The sequence below is a fragment of the Hemiscyllium ocellatum genome, chromosome 37 (assembly GCF_020745735.1).
Source record: "Hemiscyllium ocellatum isolate sHemOce1 chromosome 37, sHemOce1.pat.X.cur, whole genome shotgun sequence".
Lineage (NCBI taxonomy): Eukaryota > Metazoa > Chordata > Chondrichthyes > Orectolobiformes > Hemiscylliidae > Hemiscyllium > Hemiscyllium ocellatum.
This window is the reverse complement of record NC_083437.1, coordinates 21,800,483-21,820,537: the sequence shown is the minus strand read 5'-3', so window position 1 is coordinate 21,820,537 and position 20,055 is coordinate 21,800,483. Positions and strand designations below refer to the sequence as shown.

Genomic DNA, 20,055 nt, shown 5'->3' with positions numbered 1-20,055 from the left:
TATGAAAATCTAGAATTAAAAATCTAATGATGACCATAAAACCATTACTGATTGCAGGGAGAAGCCCATCTGGTTCACTCATGTTGATTAGAGAAGGAAATCTGTCATCCTTACTTGGTCTGGCCTATATGTGACTCCAGACCTACAGCAATAACTCTTAATGCCCTCTGGGGTTTAGGGACTGGTAATGATTGCTAGCTTAGCCAGTAATGCCCACATCCTGTGAACGAATTAAAAAAACAAAGCTTCAATCTATTTCCCAATATTACAGCAATCTGTAATAAAGTCTAGGGAAATTGTATCTTTGTCTCAAGTTTTGAAGTTTCTACTTAATTGACTCTTTAGTTTCTTTGCTATGGACTGTGAAAACAACCAATTATTCTTTTCAAAGTTTTCTTTATTTCATTCTTGGAACATGGGCTTCGCTGCCTTTGCCATCATTTACAGTCCATTCCAATTGAGAAAGTCTTGGAGAGCTGCGTGGCTGCTCAGTCCATTTGGTGTAGGAGAGAGGGAGTTCCTAGATTTTGACAACTGAAGGAATGGCAATACATTCCCAAGTAAAGATGGTGTATGGCTTTGAGGAGAACTTGCAGATCCTTCCAGATGGTAGTGGTCATGGGTTTGGAAAGAGGTCCACGCTTGGGAATCGGTGGAGGAGGGGATGGGTGTTTGAGGATTTGGTGCCAATCAAATGGACTGCTTTGTCCTGGGAAATATCAAGATTCTTGTTGGAGCTGCATTCATTCAGGTAAGAAGGGAGTGTTCCATCATACTCCTGACTTGTGCCTTTTAGATGGTGGATAGGCTTTGAGGAATCAGATGGTGAGTTACTTGCTATAATATTCCTAGCCTCTGACATGATCTTGCAGCCACAGTATTTGTATGGCTTGTCCACTTCAGTTTCTCATCAGTGGCAACCCCCAAGAAGTGGCCATCAAGGGATTGAGTGATGGTAACTTCATGAATGCCAAAGAGTGATGGTTAGACTACCTCTTTTTGGAGACATTCATTGTCAGAAGTAATGAGTAGATGTTACTGTAAAGTCTGCCAACATCAAGTTTTCACAAATCTGACAGCCTAAACTTTCTAATTTCCATGAAACTGCAGACTTATAACTAAACCCTTCTGATTTGGACAGTCTTCTGCTGAAGTAATCAATACCCTGAACTGCCCTTGATCATTCTAGGATATAAATTAAACTTACTTATGAACTCAACTCTGGCAGTTTCTGAACTGAATAATAAAAAAAATTCAATCCTAGAATTGTCTGCATTGAAAACAAAGCTTAAGTGTTTATGACACCTGTCATAAACCAAACTGTATATACATCTTTCCATTAACACCACAGGGGTCTATAGTAACCTGCTTTTCTACAATTATTAAAGTTAGATCACTACTCTGGATGCATTTTCTGACCTCTTTTCTATAAAAAACATTTTACAGAAACAACCGACGTGCATCTGCTTTTATTTTGAAACCCTAATTCAAGAAATGAGATTAATATACATAAATTGTATACCTTTCATTCCACTTTCTACGTGTTGGTCATTGTTTCTTTTGCCAATTATCTTAAATCTGTGCTTTCTTGTTCGTGATCCCTTTATAAGTGAGAATAGTTTATCCCGATTTATTTTGTCCAAACCCTTCATGATTCTGAATGCCTCTATCCAATCTCCACTCAGTCTTCTCGTCTTTGAAGGAAATAGTCACAACTTCTCCAATCTACCCCCATAGCTTAATGTCCTCATCCTCAGAAACATTCTTACTATTTTTTTCTGCTTTAGCTCTCATGCCTTCATAACTTCCCAAAACTGCAGCATCTAGAATTAGATGCAATCCAGTAGAGACCAATGTTTTGGTGCTTTAAACTGAGAGGTCGAAGGAAACTTCCTGGTCTTGCATGAATACGTTCAATGCCCCCAGTACTTAAAGGCAGAACAAGTTGGAGGCTTGATCTCCTTGCTGGGAGTACTGAATTTACCTTTATATCCCAATGTCACCCTAAGGAGTGCATTCATTAACTGAGCACTGGTGAGTCTTTATAATTTATTAGGTCAATGTGCATGCACAGGCTTTGTGAAATATTCATAGTGAATTATTAGACCTAACTCACTTCTGGTAATTGATGTTATCTCCTCGATGGACTGTAACTATTATTTACTCCAGAGCCAGGCTGACATAAAGAAAATTAAGATCACAGCTACCAAACTTTTGGTATTATAAATACATTGCTATAACTCCCAACAGCTGGGCTATCGTGTTATTAGAAGGTCAGGCTCCATGTCTATTCCTGACAAGTTTATATAGTTGCTTAGTAACACGTTATACAACAATATAAACACCACTGACTATCCAGACGCCAGTTAGATGAGTTGATCATCATGTTCAGGCCTACGTAATGAATTGGAATAACCTAAATCAGAGAAGCTCCAAGGGAACAAATGGATGTGTTAAAATATGTGAAAGAATGTGTGATGCACTGTAAGGAGTTGGGATTTACTCAATACTGTTTAATGCTGTTGTTGAAATTCTGTTCTCTTTAACTAAGTAAAAGGTACAATTTCATAGCAACACCTAACCCCATCGCTAACCAACTATCCTAGGCTTTTAAGTAATACTGACTGACATCAATTAATGTAACCCTCTAACCAAGTAGACCACTCTCATGAACTCTAACTAATAATCTCTGTGCTATCTCTAAGTAAGCAGCCTAAGCTAGCACCAACAATATGCAAGATTCTGAAGGCCGTGACAGAGATTTTGAGAGATTGTTTCCTCTAATTGGAGAATCTAGATCAGGAGCATACAGCCTCAGGGTGATCATTTAAGACTGAGATAAGGAGAAAGCCCTTCAGTCAAAAGTTTGTGTATTTTTGAAATTCTTTACCCAAGCAGGGTCCAACTGTGGAGAGAAAGCAGATTTAATATTTCAGGTTCAGTGACCCTTCTTCAAAAGGGTCTGAAAAAGGGTCAAATTGACTCAAAACGTTAAGTCTGTTTTCTCTCCATAGGTGCTGCCGGATCTGCTGATCTTTTCCAGCAAATTTTGTTTCTGTTTCTGATTTTTAGCATCCACAGTTCTTTGCATTTTTTTTTGTCTAGGATCTGTCACTGTCATCTGTCTATTTTCTAAACAGTGAGAAAATTCCTAAAGCCAAAGTACAAAGGGATCTGGGAATGCTAGTCCAGGATTCTCTAAAGGTTGACTTGCAGGTTGAGTCCATGGTTAAGAAAGCAAATGTAGTTGTCACTTATCTTAAGAGGGTTGGAATGTAAAAGCAGCAATCTACTTCTGAGACTTTATAAAGCTCTGGTTAGGCCCCATTTAGAATATGTGTCCAATTTTGGGCCCCACACCTCAGGAAGGACATACTAACTCTGGAGCGTTCACACGGATGATCCCTGGAATGGTAGGCCTAACATACCATGAATGGCTGAGGATCCTGGGATTGTATTCATTAGAGTTTAGAAGGTTGAGGGGAGATCTAATAGAAACTTTCAAAATAATGCATGGCTTAGCAAGGTAGACGCTGGGAAGTTGTTTCTGTCAGGTGGGGATACTAGGACCCATGGGCACAGCCTTAGAATTAGAGGGGGGTCATTCAAAACGGAAATGTGGAGACATTTCTTCAGCCAGAGAGTGGTGGGCCTGTGGAATTCATTGCCATGGAGCGCAGTGGAGGCCGGGACATTAAATGACTTCAGGGCAGAGATTGATAAATTCTTAATCTCGCCAGGAATTAAAGGATACGGGGAGAGTGCGGATAAGTGACATTGAAATGCCCATCAGCCATGATTGAATGGTGGAGTGGACTCAATGGGCCAAATTGCCGTACTTCCACTTCTATGTCTTAAGGTCTTATGGTCTTATTGAATGCAATTAAGGTTACAATAGGTTTAGGGTGTAGGTTTGCTCACTGAGCTACAGGTTTGATATCCAGACATTTCATTACCTGGCTAGGTGACATCATCAGTGACGACCTCCAAGTGAAGTGAAGCTGTTGTCTCCTGCTTTCTATTTATATCTTTCTCCTGGATGGGGTTCCTGGGGGTTGTGGTGATGTCATTTCCTGTTCGTTTTCTGAGGGGTTGATAGATGGCATTGAGATCTATGTGCTTGTTTATGGCATTGTGGTTGGAGTGCCAGGCCTCTAGGAATTCTCCGGCATGTCTTTGCTTAGCTTGTCCCAGGATAGATGTGCTGTCCCAGTTGGAATGGTGGTTTTTTTTCATTCGTGTGTATGGCTATGAGGGAGAGGGGGTATGGCTAGCTGGTGTTCATGTATCCTGGTGGCTAACTTTCTTCCTGTTTGTCCTACATAGTGTTTGTGGCAGTCCTTGCATGGAATTTTATAGATGATGTTGGTTTTGTCCATGGGTTGTACTGGGTCTTTTAAGTTTGTTAGTTTTTGTTTGAGAGTGTTGGTGGGTTTGTGTGCTACTAGGATTCCGAAGGGTCTCAGTAGTCTTGAATACGTCATCTGTACTGCAGTGTGTAGTGGCTCGTTGGAATAGTGTTCTGATACAGCTTTGTTTGTGTGTGTTCGGATGGTTGCTGGTGTAGTTGAGTTCACCAAGGAGGAAGAAACTGACAACAAACGGAGAAGCAAGCCTGTTAGAAGCAGAATAGCCCACTCCTAATCAGTCACACTAACCCTACAAAACATGACAAGCAACTAGAACTAGCTCCTACTAGCAAACCAACAGTCATTGATTCCAGCCCACAACTTCCAATCATTCTAGTCCAAAATTAGCTTAACCAACAACTACAACTTTATTAGATCCAGTATCCCCTGCTCCCACCAGATTCATCAAAAAAACCCTATAGTCATGGATTTGATTAACTCAAACCCATGACTATATCTCTCATTTTAGCTGGAGGTATAGCCCTAACCTAATCCCAATGCTGACTGACTCTTCCAACAATTCTGTGAGGGTAGCATAGTGGTTAGTACTGCTGCCTCACAGCGCCTGGAACCCAGCTTCGATTCCATCCAAAGGCAACCATCTGTGTGAAGTTTACACATTCTCTGTGTCTGCGCTGGTTTCCTCCTACAGTCCAAAGGTATACAGGCTAGTGGGTTAGCCTTGGGAAATGTACAGGCTAGGTGGGTTATAGGGATAGGATAGAGGGGTGGGTCTGGGTGGAATTCTCTTCAGACTGTCTGGTTCCTGTTGGCCTGTTTCCACGCTGTAGGAATTCTATGAATAATGCCCCTCATTCGACAATAACCCCCGTACCTGACACTGTGATGTTTTCCTGCATTGTGCTATCAACCGAGATATTTCTGGATCAATATCGTGCTCATTTCCTAGGGTCAGTGACCATTCTGGAATAACTGCAATGTTCCATGGGACATTGTTATCTGATCAATTCATTCCATGTAGGGATATCAATTTAATAGTGAACATGCCAAACAGCACTCAGCTAAATATAAAGCTTTGAAAGAGTCTCTCCAAACGTTCAATGTGAGGCAGTGAAAGGAACTCCTTCAGTGCAATGGGACAAGGGAGTGATTATGTTTCTTAACTGCAACTATCTGCCTTGGAAAACGAGGGTCAGCCAACTTCAGTCCGCTACAATATCATTTGCTACTTGAGTCAGCTGGAAACAAAACCCTTGAGTCTAGTCAAAGGAAATTCATTCATTGGAATCAGAGTTCCAGGAAGTCCAGATTCCCTTTTATCAGTATTGCCCGTGAATCCTGATCTAGTCCAGGTTCTTGCGAGTGTACTATACAAATAATGGCTGGGTAGAAGTTTGAATGCATGCACAGGTTGTGTTGAGTATAGTTTGTTTCCTGTATGTTTGTGACTGTAATTGGAGATCATTCTTTGTTAGCAAACCTATCTACAAATATAAATAGTCTAGTTTTTCCAATCGCAGGGAGGTTCAGACCCAAGCAGAAAAGGTACACTGAACCTTTATAGAACTCTATCTGGACCACAGCTCAAGGATTGTCTGACTTTGGGCAACACATTTTTGGGAAGGGTGATGGGGACCTGGAGATAACACAAAGATGATTTATCAAATGACATCAGGGGGAAGCTGGTGGCATGGTAGTAATATCATCAGACAAGTATTCCATGCTTTAATGACAGGTACAAATCCAACCAGAGCCGAGAGATTTAATTCAATAAATCTGGAACTAAAAGCTATTTTCACTGATTGCCATGACAATTATCACTGATTACTGGAACAATCCATCTAGATTACTATATTCATTCACCAGTGAAGGTTCAGCAGTGGTAATGGCCCTACCTCTGACCTGGAAGTTCAAGACCCAACTGCTCAAGAGGTATGCCATAACATGTTTGAGCTGGTTCATTCATAGTATTTATGCACACACCATCCTGACTTGGAAATATATCCCCATTCCTTCATGTCACTGGGTAAAATCTTGGAATTTTTTTCCCCTCATTGTACTGTTGGTTTATTGACACTGAATGAACTGCAGCAGTTCAATAAGGCAGCTCACCATCACCTTCTCAAGGGCAACTCGGGACAGCCCATGCAGATGGCCCACATATCCTAAATAATAAAATGGCTAGTGTCCCTAGAGAAGGGAATCTTCTATCCTTGTCTGGTCTAGCCTATTATAATTTCAGATCCCATGAGTCCTATTGTTTTATAATTAGCCAGTCCTTCTCACCACTCCCATGCTATAATGTCAGATATAAGATACTACCATTGATTTTTCTTGCTAGTCCTGGTCTAAGTTACTGATATCATGGGGTAAGGATGCCCACATGGCATCTTAGACAGTATATAAACTTAATTAATCTTCATAATTGAGCTTATTATATTTAATAGGTAGCTACATTTCATCCAAAATATACGATTGCTTGTGAAACATAGAAATATAGGAGGAGTAGGCTATTCAACCCATTCAATATGATCATGGCTGATCATTTAACTCAGCTTCCAGTTTAAGCCTTCTCTCCATACCCTTTGATCCCTCTACCTTCTTAAAAACACACTGTTTTGCCCTAACCACAGAGAATTTTGCACGCTTACTACTGTCTGGGTAAAAACAATTCTCCTTATCATAGTCCTAAGTGGACTACCCCATATCTTTATATTGTGTTCTGGACTCTCCATCATTGAAAATATCCTTCTGGCAGTTACCCTGTCTAGTTCTATTAGAATTTTACAGATTTTGGAGATCCTCACTCTTCTTTTAAACTCCAACAAATATAGTTCCAATCAATTCAATCTCTTGCTACATCAGTCCTTCCATTCCAGGAATCAGCCTGGCTAACCTTTGTTGCACTTCCTCTATAAGCAGAACATCATTTCCCAGAGAATGAGAACAAAATACTACACAGTACTCTAGATATGTGTTACCAAGGGCCTGTACAATTGCAGCAAGACATCCCTGTTCCTCTATCAGGCTCATCTTCAGTGTAAACTCCACTGCATCGTTACTAATGCTCATACATTTACACACAGTATTGACAACAAACACATAATCAGAAGTTAAACCAGTTAGCCCCTCCCAGGAAGTCCTTTATATGCTGATAAGTGCAGCCTATTTCATGATGTCAGTTAATCCTTTCAGGTCCTAATACATGTTCTATATGTGACTCCAGGTCCACAGCTTTGATTCTTAATTGCCCTCTGAAATTTAGCAAGCCACTCAGTTCAAGGGAAATTAATGATGGATAACAAATCCTTGCTTCTCTAATAATATCACCATCTAATACAAAAATAACAAGATAAAGAAATGTTAAGTTGCTAATGCTAATTGGACACTGTATATATCAACACAGGAAGTGATGTAGCCTCACATGACCTTGTCTTTCTTGTAGCCTTGTGGAAGGATGATACCATAGTAAGATATTTCTTAATTAAAATGACTGTTTTCCTTATTTCAGTAGGTTACAAAAATTCTTTAGGTACAAAATGAGAGAAAATATAGATATCAGAGTTGAGGAAGTTTAGTTTGCCTTTATGAATCATTGAAATGACTGACACAAAAGATCATGTGAGGGGGAAAAAAAAAACATTTTTAATGTAGGGGTGGTTAGACTGTGTGTGTGGTGAAGATATCTTCAATCAAAACTTTCAAAAAACTAATTGGGCAATTAAATGATGTGAAATCTTTTATGGTCTATAAGGAAAGGTTAGGTGAGTGGGATTAGCTGAGTTGCTGTTCAGAGAGATGGGAAGGACATTAAGGTAGAATGAACTCCTTCTTCTGTTCTGTAACTATTCTCTGATTTGAAGGGCAAAGCTGGATAGAATACACTGTGTCAACTGTACTGAATTTTCAATGGTTAGGCTGCCTACAATTGCACCTTGGGTTTCCAAGCCTTACCTTGAAGACATAAAGATTATCACTAGTCCATTACTGGGTGTTCTAATTTAAATTTATGGATTTAGAGATCCTTAAGGCATCAAAGGCTCTAGAAAGAAAATAGAAATATGATATTGAGATAGAGGATTGGCCATGATCATATTGAACAGTGGAAAAGGTTTGATGGGCTAAATGGCCTACTCCTGCCTGTATTTGCTATGTTTCTATGCATTGGTTTTTGATTCTTACCTCTAGGTCAAACTCCAATGCAGAGAGTTGAGTAGTTAATCTAAGCTGATACTCCAATGCAAAATATTGAGAGTCTGTACTGTGATTTTTTTTTTGGATGTGGTGTCAATCTGTGATATTAACTCAATTGTTAGGTGGATGTAAAAGATCTCCAATACAATTTTGACTCCAGGTCCACAGCAGTCCTCAGCTAAATTTAATCCAGTCACCAGAATTGCCAGAAATAAAATATGTTCAGACAAATAGTCATTTTTCTGAAATCTTAACTCTGCTCCTCTTCACAGGTGATGCCAGGTCTGCAAAGTATTTCCATCATTTCTTTGGTTTTATTTCAGGTTTCCAGCCTCTACAGTATTTTAATTTGCTATCACCATAAATAATCTGGTTACTATTTAGTGCTGCCTGTGAGATGTTGCTGCATGCACATTATCTGTTACTCTTCCTGCATTCTAACAATGAATGCTTCTAAACTATTCAATCGGTTTTAAAGTGCTTTCAGATGTTCTGAAGTTGTGAAAGGCGGTATATAAATGCAAGTTGTTTCTTTCTAACTTGTCTGCTCTTTTGGTGTTTCTGGTCTTGCCATCATCTCCCATCCCTGCTCTGTTATGGCCAACAGATGTAACTTGAGCTACTGTTTTGCTTTGGCAATCAGTTTGTCATTTTTAGCCATGTTCTTATCATTTCTGATAAGTAACCCACTATTTGTCCTCTCCCCTTCCCAAGTTTCCCTTATTAGTCATCTTCATAGGCTTTAACTGACCCTCACTGTGAACCTCTTTGGTTCTGTTTTCCCACATATTGGTTAGAATGCCTGATCTCATGAACAGACACTAATACTTTGGGCCTTCCAACTCCAGTTCTCCAGTAACACTTCAGACCCTCTCACCCATGGCCACTATTGCAGAATTTGGACAGCAACAACTTCTCCATCCCAATAAGCAGCAGCAAAGACTACATTATGTGACAGGACCTATACCATTGCATTTTTTGGCTCCGCGGGTTGTTTTTTAGACTGATGGTCTGAGACCAAGAATGTTCCACAGGGATTGGTATTGGACCCACTTTTATTTGTTGTTTATATAAATGATTTGAATGAGAGCTTTTTAGGAGGGATGGTTAGTTGTGCAGATGACATCAAAATTGGTGTAACAGTTGAGTGAAAAAGGTTATCTAAGATTACAAAGAGATCTTGATCAATTGGTCCAATGGGCTGAGGATTAGCAGATGGAGTATAATTTGGATAAATGTAAGGGTATTGCATTTTGGTAAAACAAACAAGGGCAGGATTTACAGTTAATGGTAGGGCCCTGAGTAGTGTTGTCAAACAGAGACCTATGGGTTCGGATATGTAGTTGTCTGAAAATTGCATTACAGGTAGATGGGGTGGTTAAGGTATTTAGCATGCTTTCCTTTGTTACTCAGACCATTGACTATAGGAGTTGGGGGTGACATGTTGAGGTTGTACATAATGTTAGTGAGGCCACTTTTGGATTACTGTGTACAGTCTGGTTGCCCTACTATAGGAAAAGTATTAAATCAGAAGGTGCAAAAAAGATTTACCAGGATGTTGCTAGTATAGCAGAGTTTGGATTTTAAGGAGAGGCTGGATGAGTTGGGACCTTTTTCACTGTGGTGTAGGAGGTTGAGGGGTGACCTTAAAAAGTTTTATAAAATCATGAGGGATATAGATAACATGAATAGTAAAGATCTTTGAGGTGGAGGAGTTCTAAACTAAGAGACATAAGTTTTTAAGGTAAGAGGAGAAGGATATAAGTGATCTGAAGGGCAACTTTTTCTCACAGGGTGGTTAGTATATGAAATGAACTGCCAGAGGAAGTGGTGGATGCAGATACAGTTACAACATTTAAAGAACATTTGGATAGGTACATTAATAAATGTTTAGAGGGATATGGGTCAAATGGAGGCCAGTGGAACTGGTTTGGTTTGGGAAACTTGATTGGCATGAATGAGTTGGACTGAAGGGTTTGTTTCTGTGCTGTATGACTCCACCCCACCTCACCTAATCTCCCCTGTCAACCCCAGTCACTTGGAGATGTCTGAACCTCTTCCACTATTCAATAAGATCATGGTTGATCTCATTACTCCACATTCCCATCTAACCCCAGTAACATTTCCTTTACCCTTTGCTTAGCAAGTATCTATCTAACCATGATATAAAAGTATTCAAAGGTTTTGCCTCCACCACCTTTCCAGGAGGTGAGGGCCAAAGACTCATCACCCAACACAAGAAAGAAAAGTTTCCTTCTCTGTGATAAATGGGCAACCCTTATTTTAAACAGTGATCCATCATTCAAAGAGCTTGTGAAACTCCAAATGACTTCTAGAAAACATTGAGAGATGAATTTCATTGCCAAACTGTACGTCCTTCCTTGGCTTCAGTAGACCGTGATACTTGCTCACTGCCATTCTGCTGCAGTTCAGCTTTCAAAAACACCACAAAACAAGTAAATTAATCAAATGGTGGACCAGGCTGCTGCAGCTATCCAGAAGATAAGTTGTTATAACCATGGCATTATATTCTGAAATATTGGATGTAGATCAGCTTGGTGAGACATGTAGGGAATCTAAGCAAAAGTGGTAGCTCGCCCATTCTGTACTAGATGTAAAAGTTTGGTTATAGGGGTCTCTTACCTCTTTCAGTAGGTGATTAGTGAGGGGGAGGTTGAACAATCTTGTGATTGCCGTTTGGTAGTGGAATTGTAGAAGGAGTTGGATGTGAGAGTAAGTAGAGCCATTGCAGCTGCTGTAACTGCTCTCACCCAGAATTAAAGGGGGCAATATGAGCTCGGGTTCCTGCAGCTGACCAGGACGTGGTGATCCCAGTTGGAAGATGTTTGAATTGAGGTCCAGTTTTGTAACTTGCTGAAGCCCACCCACAGAGAATGGCCACCTACGGGAGGCACTGAGCCAGTTATTAGTAGGGACCTGCCCACAATGAGGACAGAATGTATTCTGTCCTTAGTTGCTCCTTCAAATACTGCAAGGCACTCCAATTCATTCCATTTCCCTGCTATTTCCACATAAAAATTGGAAACTCAGATTAACTCAAATCCGTGTTTTATTCATACAGTGGGATCTTGTATTTCAAAAGCTCAATGACACCACCTGGTGTTTTACAGGGGCTGATGTTTCTCTCTCCCCATTCATAATACGGCCAGAGCTGCAGCTTCAGAACTCCGTTTAGAATGCGCAGGGTGAAAGCGAGCCCCGCCCCTTGAGGGCGTTGCCCAGCTCTAACCCCGCCCCTTGAGGGTGCAGATCCGTTGAAGCCTTCTACGTTGGAGGTCAGACGGCAAAAGGAACCCCGCCCCTTGAGGTCGACGGGCACCCGAAGACCCGCCCCTCGGCCCACCCACGGCGAGGGACACACCCCTCTCCACCGGCCTGCCAGCCCAGTAGGGATGCGCATGCGCAATCGGCGTTTTTGTTAGTCGGGTGCGCGGGGGCGAGCGTGTGGTCACGGGTTGAGGCGGGAGTGCGCGCGTGCGCACCCTAACCGGTGAGAGCAGAGAGCCGGGCGTCAGCGGCGAGCCCCGGGGCTTGGGCTGGTCATTGGCGGCGAGGATGCTGAGGCCGCGAGGATGGAAACCCTGAAAGTGAAGGACCGGATCCTGGAGAACATCTCGCTGTCGGTGAAGCAGGTGAGAGGCTGGCGCGAGCAGCACCTTTACCGGCGGGTTTCCTGCTGCCGACCCATTCGGTCGCCGGGCACCAGCGCCTCAGACAGGGCGGTGCACACAGCCAGGCAACAGACTGCCTTCCATTTTAATTATGGAGCACTCCAGTGTTTTTAGGATCGCATTGTACCATCCTGCCCGTTTACAAAGCAAACTACAGCCCGATGTCCTTTGTTGACAGCTGCATTCTCCTTTTGGTGGAGGAAAGGCTCCAGGGTTGAGCAATCACATTGGCTTGGTGAGCTGAATGGCCCTGACCTGTTTCTCACTTGGCTGCAGTAACCACGAAAACGCTGCCTTTTCTTTTCAAATGCTTTGTCGTAGATTCGTAACCTTTCAACAAAAAGAAACTCCCTTGATCAAAATCTTACCATGTATGCATTCCCCACCACTTAGATATTGTCCGTGTTTATCACAGGCACCAGCCTTTGGCAAATAACCCTAGCTATTTCCATTAAAGTAAATTGCAAAGGCGCTGGTTATCAAATATTAGATGTTTTAGATCAATGGATCAATCGTTCATCACAGCCATGGCTTGTTATGAAGTATAGGATGTGGATCCTCATGTCATGTCATCAGTCATTACAATGAACCCGTTTGCTTAATACTTCACACTTTGTAAACTTATTAAATGAAACCTTAAAGAAACACTGATGCTGTAAACCAGAAGCAAAAGGCAGAAATTGCTAGAAACTCAGCAGGTCTGGCAGCATCTGTGCAGAGAAATCAGAATTAATACTTTGGGTCAAGTGAACCTTGCTCAGAACATACATTTAACAATACAATTTAATTTGGACTTTTGTTTTAAAATTGATTTAGCACAAAGTTTATAATGTGTGGGCCACTGCTTTAGTAAACTCTCACATGGTTTATTAGCCATATATTTAGGCAGAAAGATCATGTCACATATTCATCAGCTAGATACGGTAGGAAATATGTTCTGTGTGGATCATTGTCATCATGCTGAATTGCACCTTATTGTCTGTCATGTTTGACACCTCTTAAAGTGAAGGTTGAGGTTACTGGACAACAAGGTAATTTCAATCATGCTTTCACATGACTGGTCTAAATTTGGTAAATTTTTGAAAGGAATGTTGAGACTGGAGATTGGAAGACTTTCTATTCCGGTCACCAATTGTCAGCATCAAACATGTTAAGTCAGACACTGGATAGGCTAGATACAGAGATCCATATTCTTTGTAATTGAATGGTATTCTGTCTATTCAAACTAGAAAATTCAGTTACCAATTTCAACATTGTACAGTTCTTCAGTGTATTGTCCAAAGCCAATGTATTTTAGCAAAGAAGAGAACATTTCATAGAAATGCTTATTCCAGAATTAATATTTGGATTAAATTAGTGTTAATCCATTCGCATTTGCTATAATATGTAGTAACTGAACATATTTAAATACTTGCACCGTGTACAAATACACATAGGTGTTGATCATTCTGCCACACTATAACTAGCAAAATGAAGCAGCAATTCAAAGTTTGTGCGAAGATTTGTACCTCGGGTGCTCGTCGCTGTGGTTCTGTTCGCCGAGCTGGAAGTTTTTGTTGCAAACGTTTCGTCCCCTGGCTAGGCAACATCATCAGTGCTTTGGAGCTTCCTGCGAAGCGCTTCTTTGATGTTTCTTCCGGTATTTATAGTGGTCTGTCCTTGCCGCTTCCGGGTGTCAGTTTCAGCTGTCCGCTGTAGTGGTTGGTATATTGGGTCCAGGTCGATGTGTTTGTTGATGGAGTTTGTGGATGAATGCCATGCCTCTAGGAATTCCCTGGCTGTTTTCTGTCTGGCTTGCCCTATGATAGTAGTGTTGTCCCAGTCAAATTCATGTTGCTTGTTGTCTGCATGTGTGGCTACTAGGGATAGCTGGTCGTGTCGTTTCGTGGCTAGTTGATGTTCATGTATGCGGATTGTTAGCTGTCTTCCTGTTTGTCTTATATAGTGTTTTGTGCAGTCCTTGCATGGTATTTTGTATACTACATTAGTTTTGCTCATGTTGGGTATCGGGTCCTTCGTTCTAGTAAGTTGTTGTCTGAGCGTGGCTGTTGGTTTGTGTGCCGTTATGAGTCCTAAGGGTCGCGGTAGTCTGGCTGTCAGTTCTGAAACGCTCCTGATGTATGGTAGTGTGGCTAGTCCTTTTGGTTGTGGCATGTCCTCGTTCCGTGGTCTTTCTCTTAGGCATTTGTTGATGAAGTTGCACGGGTATCCGTTTTTGGCGAATACCTTGTATAGGTATATACATGAGCAAAACTAATGTAGTATACAATGTAGCCACACACGCAGACAACAAGCAACATGAATTCGACTGGGACAACACTACTATCATAGGGCAAGCCAGACAGAAAACAGCCAGGGAATTCCTAGAGGCATGGCATTCATCCACAAACTCCATAAACAAACACATCGACCTGGACCCAATATACCAACCACTACAGCGGACAGCTGAAACTGACAACCGGAAGCGGCAAGGACAGACCATTATAAATACCGGAAGAAACATCAAAGAAGCGCTTCGCAGGAAGTTCCAAAGCACTGATGATGTCGCCTAGCCAGGGGACGAAACGTTTGCAACAAAAACTTCCAGCTCGGCGAACAGAACCACAACAACGAAGCAGCAATTGTTATATGATGCGGAAGAGGATCTCACTTAGAGTGAGCAGATCCAATAATATATTGATGAAGTTAATTGTGAGTTCTTTTAAAATAATATTTAATAGAAGTTCACCCAGGTGTTATCTATGTCACATTTCTGCTTAGGTTGTTTACTTCTCTAGAATTCGGAAGGTCAAGGGGTGATCTAATTGATGTCTTGAAGATATTAAGAGGAAAAGAAAGGGTAAATAAAGATAAACCTTTTCCACTGGTTGTGAATTCTAAAATTTATGGGTATAATCTGAGAATTAGGGCCAGACAATTCAGATGAGATGTCAGGAAGCATTTATACAGGATGGTAGAGATTTAGAACTCACTTCTATCAGTGGCAGTGGATGCAGAATCAATTGTTAATTTTAAGTCTGAGATAATACCTTTGCTTCATAAAATTTTAAGAGCTGTGGACCAAAGGTAGATATATTGATTTATGCCATTATCTTGTTAATGAAACTGGGTCAAGGAGCTGAATGGCTTATTTCTGTTTCTGTTTCCTAATTGAGTATATTTAATTGTCCATGCTTTAAGAATAAATTGAATTTGTTTGTTTATAGTCATGGAATTAATGGTTAAGTCAGTTGGACTGTGTTGAACAACATGGTTTTGTCCTTCGTTGGAGCTGATGAACTTTCATATTCTGTGGTACATCGTTTCTGGATTGAGGATTTGGAATCAAGTTGGTAAATCCTTTAGGTTTCAGCGTTTTAAGTCCAACATTAAAGTGTGTGAAGTGAATTGCATGGATTGTGTTTATTGACATCATATCTGTTGTGACCCACCATGGCTGAAAGCCACACTGTGATTCCAGGAGAAGTTTCTCAGCCACAGGGAGGAGGCAGGTTGAGGAGGAACTTGGCAATGACCTTTCTAACAGTCAACAGCAGGGAGATTCCCCTCTAGTTACCACAGTTGGGCTTGTTCCCTTTCTTGAAATGCTTAAAACTGTGGCATCTCGGAGCTTTCCTGAGATGCTGTCCTCCTTCCAGATAAGGAAATAAGGACATAACGCAAGAGCACTTTGCTTCCACTCGTCAATAGCTCAGCAGGGGTACCATCTCCTCCAGAAACTTTGTTGTTCTTCACCTAGCGAATGGCATTCTCTACTTTGTACAGAGCTGGGGTGTTTGTGAGCTCGTGGTGCGTAGTATGCGGTAGGATGCGTTCAAGAGTGCTTACATTGATAACAGAGCCCCAAAAAGAAATAGCAAACACCTCATTGCTAATGCAAATAGCAGAGGATGGTTTTCACCTCTCGACAGCTACAGGAGAAATGCAGAGAAAAGAATCTACCCCAATACATAGCTTCCTTGATCTTACAAAGGCCTTTGACACTGTCAATCAGGAAGTATTGTGGAGTGTTCTTCTCTGCTTTGGTTGCCATGAAGTTTGTCACCATCCTTTGTCTGCTCCCCAACAACATGGAAGTTGTGATAATAACAACAATGGCTCCACCACCTACAGAATCCCCATTTGGACTGGTGTCAAACAGGGCTGCTCCATCACCCAATGCGGTTCTCGATCTACCTTGCTGCAGTGCTTCACCTCACCATCACAAGCTCCATACTAGAGTGGAGCTAACTTACAGAACCAGCGGAAAAGTATTCAAGCCAAAGCCAACATCACCCAAACCAGTGTCATCGCGCTGCAGTATGCAGATGATGCTTGTGTATGTGCAATCTCAAGAGGACGTACTCCAGACCATCATTACCTTTGCAAAGGCACATGAGAGCGTGGATCTCATCCTGAGCATCCGCAAGATGAAAGTCCTCCACCAACCTGGCATTGTGGAGCAAATCCCTAATCATCAAGGTTACCGGGAAGCCTTAGAGAATGTTGATAACTTCTAAAAACATGGGACGGCCAAAGCAGCTATTAATGAAGAGTTCCAGCATCGCCTCCAGTCTGCTCGTGCAGCTTTTGGCTGCTTGAGGAAAAGGGTGTTAGAGAACAACAACATCAGATACAACACCAAAATCCTAGTTTAGAGTTGTGGTTTCTGCCCTCCTATATTGCCTCTAAGATTTGGATTGTCTACAGCAGACACCTCAAGGCACTGGAGCAGTGCTGCCGATATTGCCTGCACAAGGTCCAGCAAATCTACTGGGAAGAAAGATGCACTAACACCAGTGTCCTCAACCAGGCTAACATCTCCAACATTTTGAGGCACTGTCTACCCTTGATTAGCCAAGATGGGCTAGACACATCATCTGCATGTTCAACACAAGATTACCCAAGCAGGTGCTGTGCTCCCAGCTTCCAAGCATCAGCTAAGCCCCAGGTAGATACGGAAAGTGCTTCAATGATACTTCAAGGCCTCACTGAAGTGTGCCATTCCCAGATGCCTGGGAGTTACTGGCCCAACTGTCCAATGTTGGAGGCGTAGCATCCAGGATGACGCCAAGCACCTCAAGACTTGCCATTGGGGAAAATTGTGGAAGCTAGGTAAAAACAGTGTAAGAAGAGTACTGTCACAACAACACCCCACCCTCCCCTATGGAAGCCACTTCAGTCTGTACAGCAACCCACAGACTTACTGAGGGTGGAAGAGAGTCATCCTTGTCTGCGAGGGGCCACCAATGTTGGTATTTATTACATCTTTAAAATGTAATTGTATCCATCTCCACAACTAAAACATTTAAAAGGCATTTGGATGGGTGCATAGGAAGGATTTAGAAGAATATGGGCCAAACGCTGTCAGATGGGACTAGATCGGTTTAGGATATCTGGTTGGCACGGAAGGGTCTGTTTCCATACTGTATATCTCTGACTCTAAAATGTTACTTCACACCATTCCTTTATTCCCTGGTACAGTATATGCAATGTGGACCAGATAGAGAATAAATTTCCATTTAGTGTTCCATGAAATATTCCCAGATTCAACGCTGCATTTTTCAAGCCCTTCTAAGTATGATACTTTAGCATGATAATCTGTTTGCATTCCTGTTTAAGTGTGCTTTATTCTTGGATTTGGCTGGTCTCTGAGATGAAAAGACATTGCAATGTTAAAATTGCTGTATGAGGTTGATTTTTCTGTTTTTGAGATGCTTGCCAGCTCATATTTGATTTTTCTAGTTTTAAAAAATACTGCAACTCTTCTTAACTTTCTTTACTATCAAAGTAAAGTCTAGAGTTTGATGTCTGAATGTCTTGGCTTCTGGAGCTATCACTTTGGTCCTGTGTTGATTATACCCTTCTTGGTCATACTTAAAAACAACATTGCTCTCTATTGCCCACCTTCTACCAGTGGCCTTGGTTACATTTGTTATGATCTGCACAAATTGTTAGGGTCCCGGTTCATTTTCTGATCTGTGCTTTGCAAGGCAGTTGTCATTGACAGGCAGCGAAGCACGTTGATGTATTTTTTCCAGCAACAATCCTACAGAGCATCCCCTTGTATAATTACACGTTGGAATTACAGAACCAGAAATGTTCAAATACAGCATGAACATAGCACACTTATTAAAAAGCAACCTGTTCTGCGATGTCATTACGTGCTTCCGAAGTAGGTTGGACTTGAACCTGGGCCTTCTGGTTCAGAGATAGACTCTTCTGTGCCACAAGAGTCCTCTAAATTGACCACCAGTGTGCCAACACGTTTCTGACCATGTACTTTTTAATCTACCTGATTGGAGATGTTCTGACACACACCTAGGGCAGTTGGGACTTGAACCCAAGTCTCATGGCTCAGAGGTAGGGATAAGAGCCCTATCAACATATTTTCTCATCAAACTTGTTGGCAGATGAAATTGAACACTGGCCTCCTAGGCTAGAGTTAAGAATCTAGAATCTTACCACTGTACCACAACAACCCAATCAATGGAACAAAGAAGAATTTGGAACAGCTGCTGCAGGCTAAATGCTCAGTTTAATAAGAGTTTGTCTCTCCAGCGATGCTGTAGGAAGGCATTCTATTTATAAAAGTTAAAAGCCATTCTTTGAGAGGGGGATGTTTCTGAGCCTTAACAGTTTGAACGGTCAGCTGTCGATGTGCAAGGGTGAATGGTGTTAGTGACCTGTTCTCTAAAGTAGCAAATGGTGGTATAGTGATTTTTGAGAAGATTTGTAGTTCAGGTTGATAAGTATGTAAGTTAGCTCGCTGAGCTTGAAGATTTGTTTTCAGACATTTTGTCATCACACTAGGTAACATCAGAGTGTCTCCGGTGAAGCCAGTGAAATGATGGTATAAGCTAACCTGATTTTCTGCAGAGAGAACCTGTTACTGCTTGCCAATTTCCCCCATCCTCACCCAGGGTTTTGCTTTAATAAGTAGTTTAAATTTCCCAGGTTGTGAGATGAACTAACTGTGTAGCTGGGTTATGTATCTGAGGTGAATTCCATTGCGATGTAATGTATATGCAGATTGTAAACAGGAGTGTCGAGAATCTGTATAATACTTTCAATTAAAAGAATGTAATCACAGACTCATCATAAGCAACACCACAAGGCATCTGCTATAACTAAAAACTATAGCAAGTATGATTGAATGACATTGGTGTAAAGGAAACTTGTGCGCAAAGCATTTTACATAAAGTTTATTGATAAATGTTGGATAACAATAGCAGTACAGTGAAAGGAAGCAATGTGGAATTCATTGAAGATTGGCTGAGTGGCAAGACAAGAGTGGGCATTCTAAGTACTTGGAAGACATTGATCCTATAGCAATTAGACACAGGAACACTGATTACTGCACATTCAGTCATTGTTTTATACAGATTGAAAGGCACATCCTTAAATATTTTTAACTGCGATAGTAACTAAAAGAGCAAATCATAAACCAGGCACACAATATTTTTCTCTATCTGAACAGTCTAAATTAGTTCCACTTTCTTGTTTATTCAAACATTCAGCGGTTTGTTTAAAGGAATTTGTGCAATCTTCTACAACAGTTTCCAAGAATGTCAAGTTCTAGCTAACTCTGCAGCAAACCTATTTATATCCCCACGAGTTCTTTTTCTGATCATCTTAAAATCGCCCCCATCATTGCAGTTCCAGATCAGTAATGACCCTGTCATTATTTCTTATTGTAACCTGAAAACCTTATGTAGTCATCATTTAATGTCCTGAGCTGCAGCATAGAAAAACATCCTAACTTCTCAAATATCTATAACAAGCCCCTCATCCGTTGTAGTTCATGTAGACATCCCATA

The 20,055-nt window shown here is 41.3% G+C and overlaps 1 protein-coding gene across 3 annotated transcripts in view; it reads left to right on the top strand.

Moving 5' to 3' along the window:
- Positions 1-12,038: 12,038 nt before the first annotated feature.
- Positions 12,039-20,055, top strand: part of plekhm2 (pleckstrin homology domain containing, family M (with RUN domain) member 2) — a 67,182-nt gene continuing 59,165 nt past the window's right edge. For all 3 annotated transcript variants that reach the window (XM_060851822.1, XM_060851821.1, XM_060851820.1), the window contains exon 1: positions 12,039-12,217. In XM_060851822.1, the coding sequence (XP_060707805.1) occupies positions 12,158-12,217 (60 nt within the window). In that variant the 5' untranslated portion in view covers positions 12,039-12,157. The remainder of the gene's footprint in view (positions 12,218-20,055) is intronic.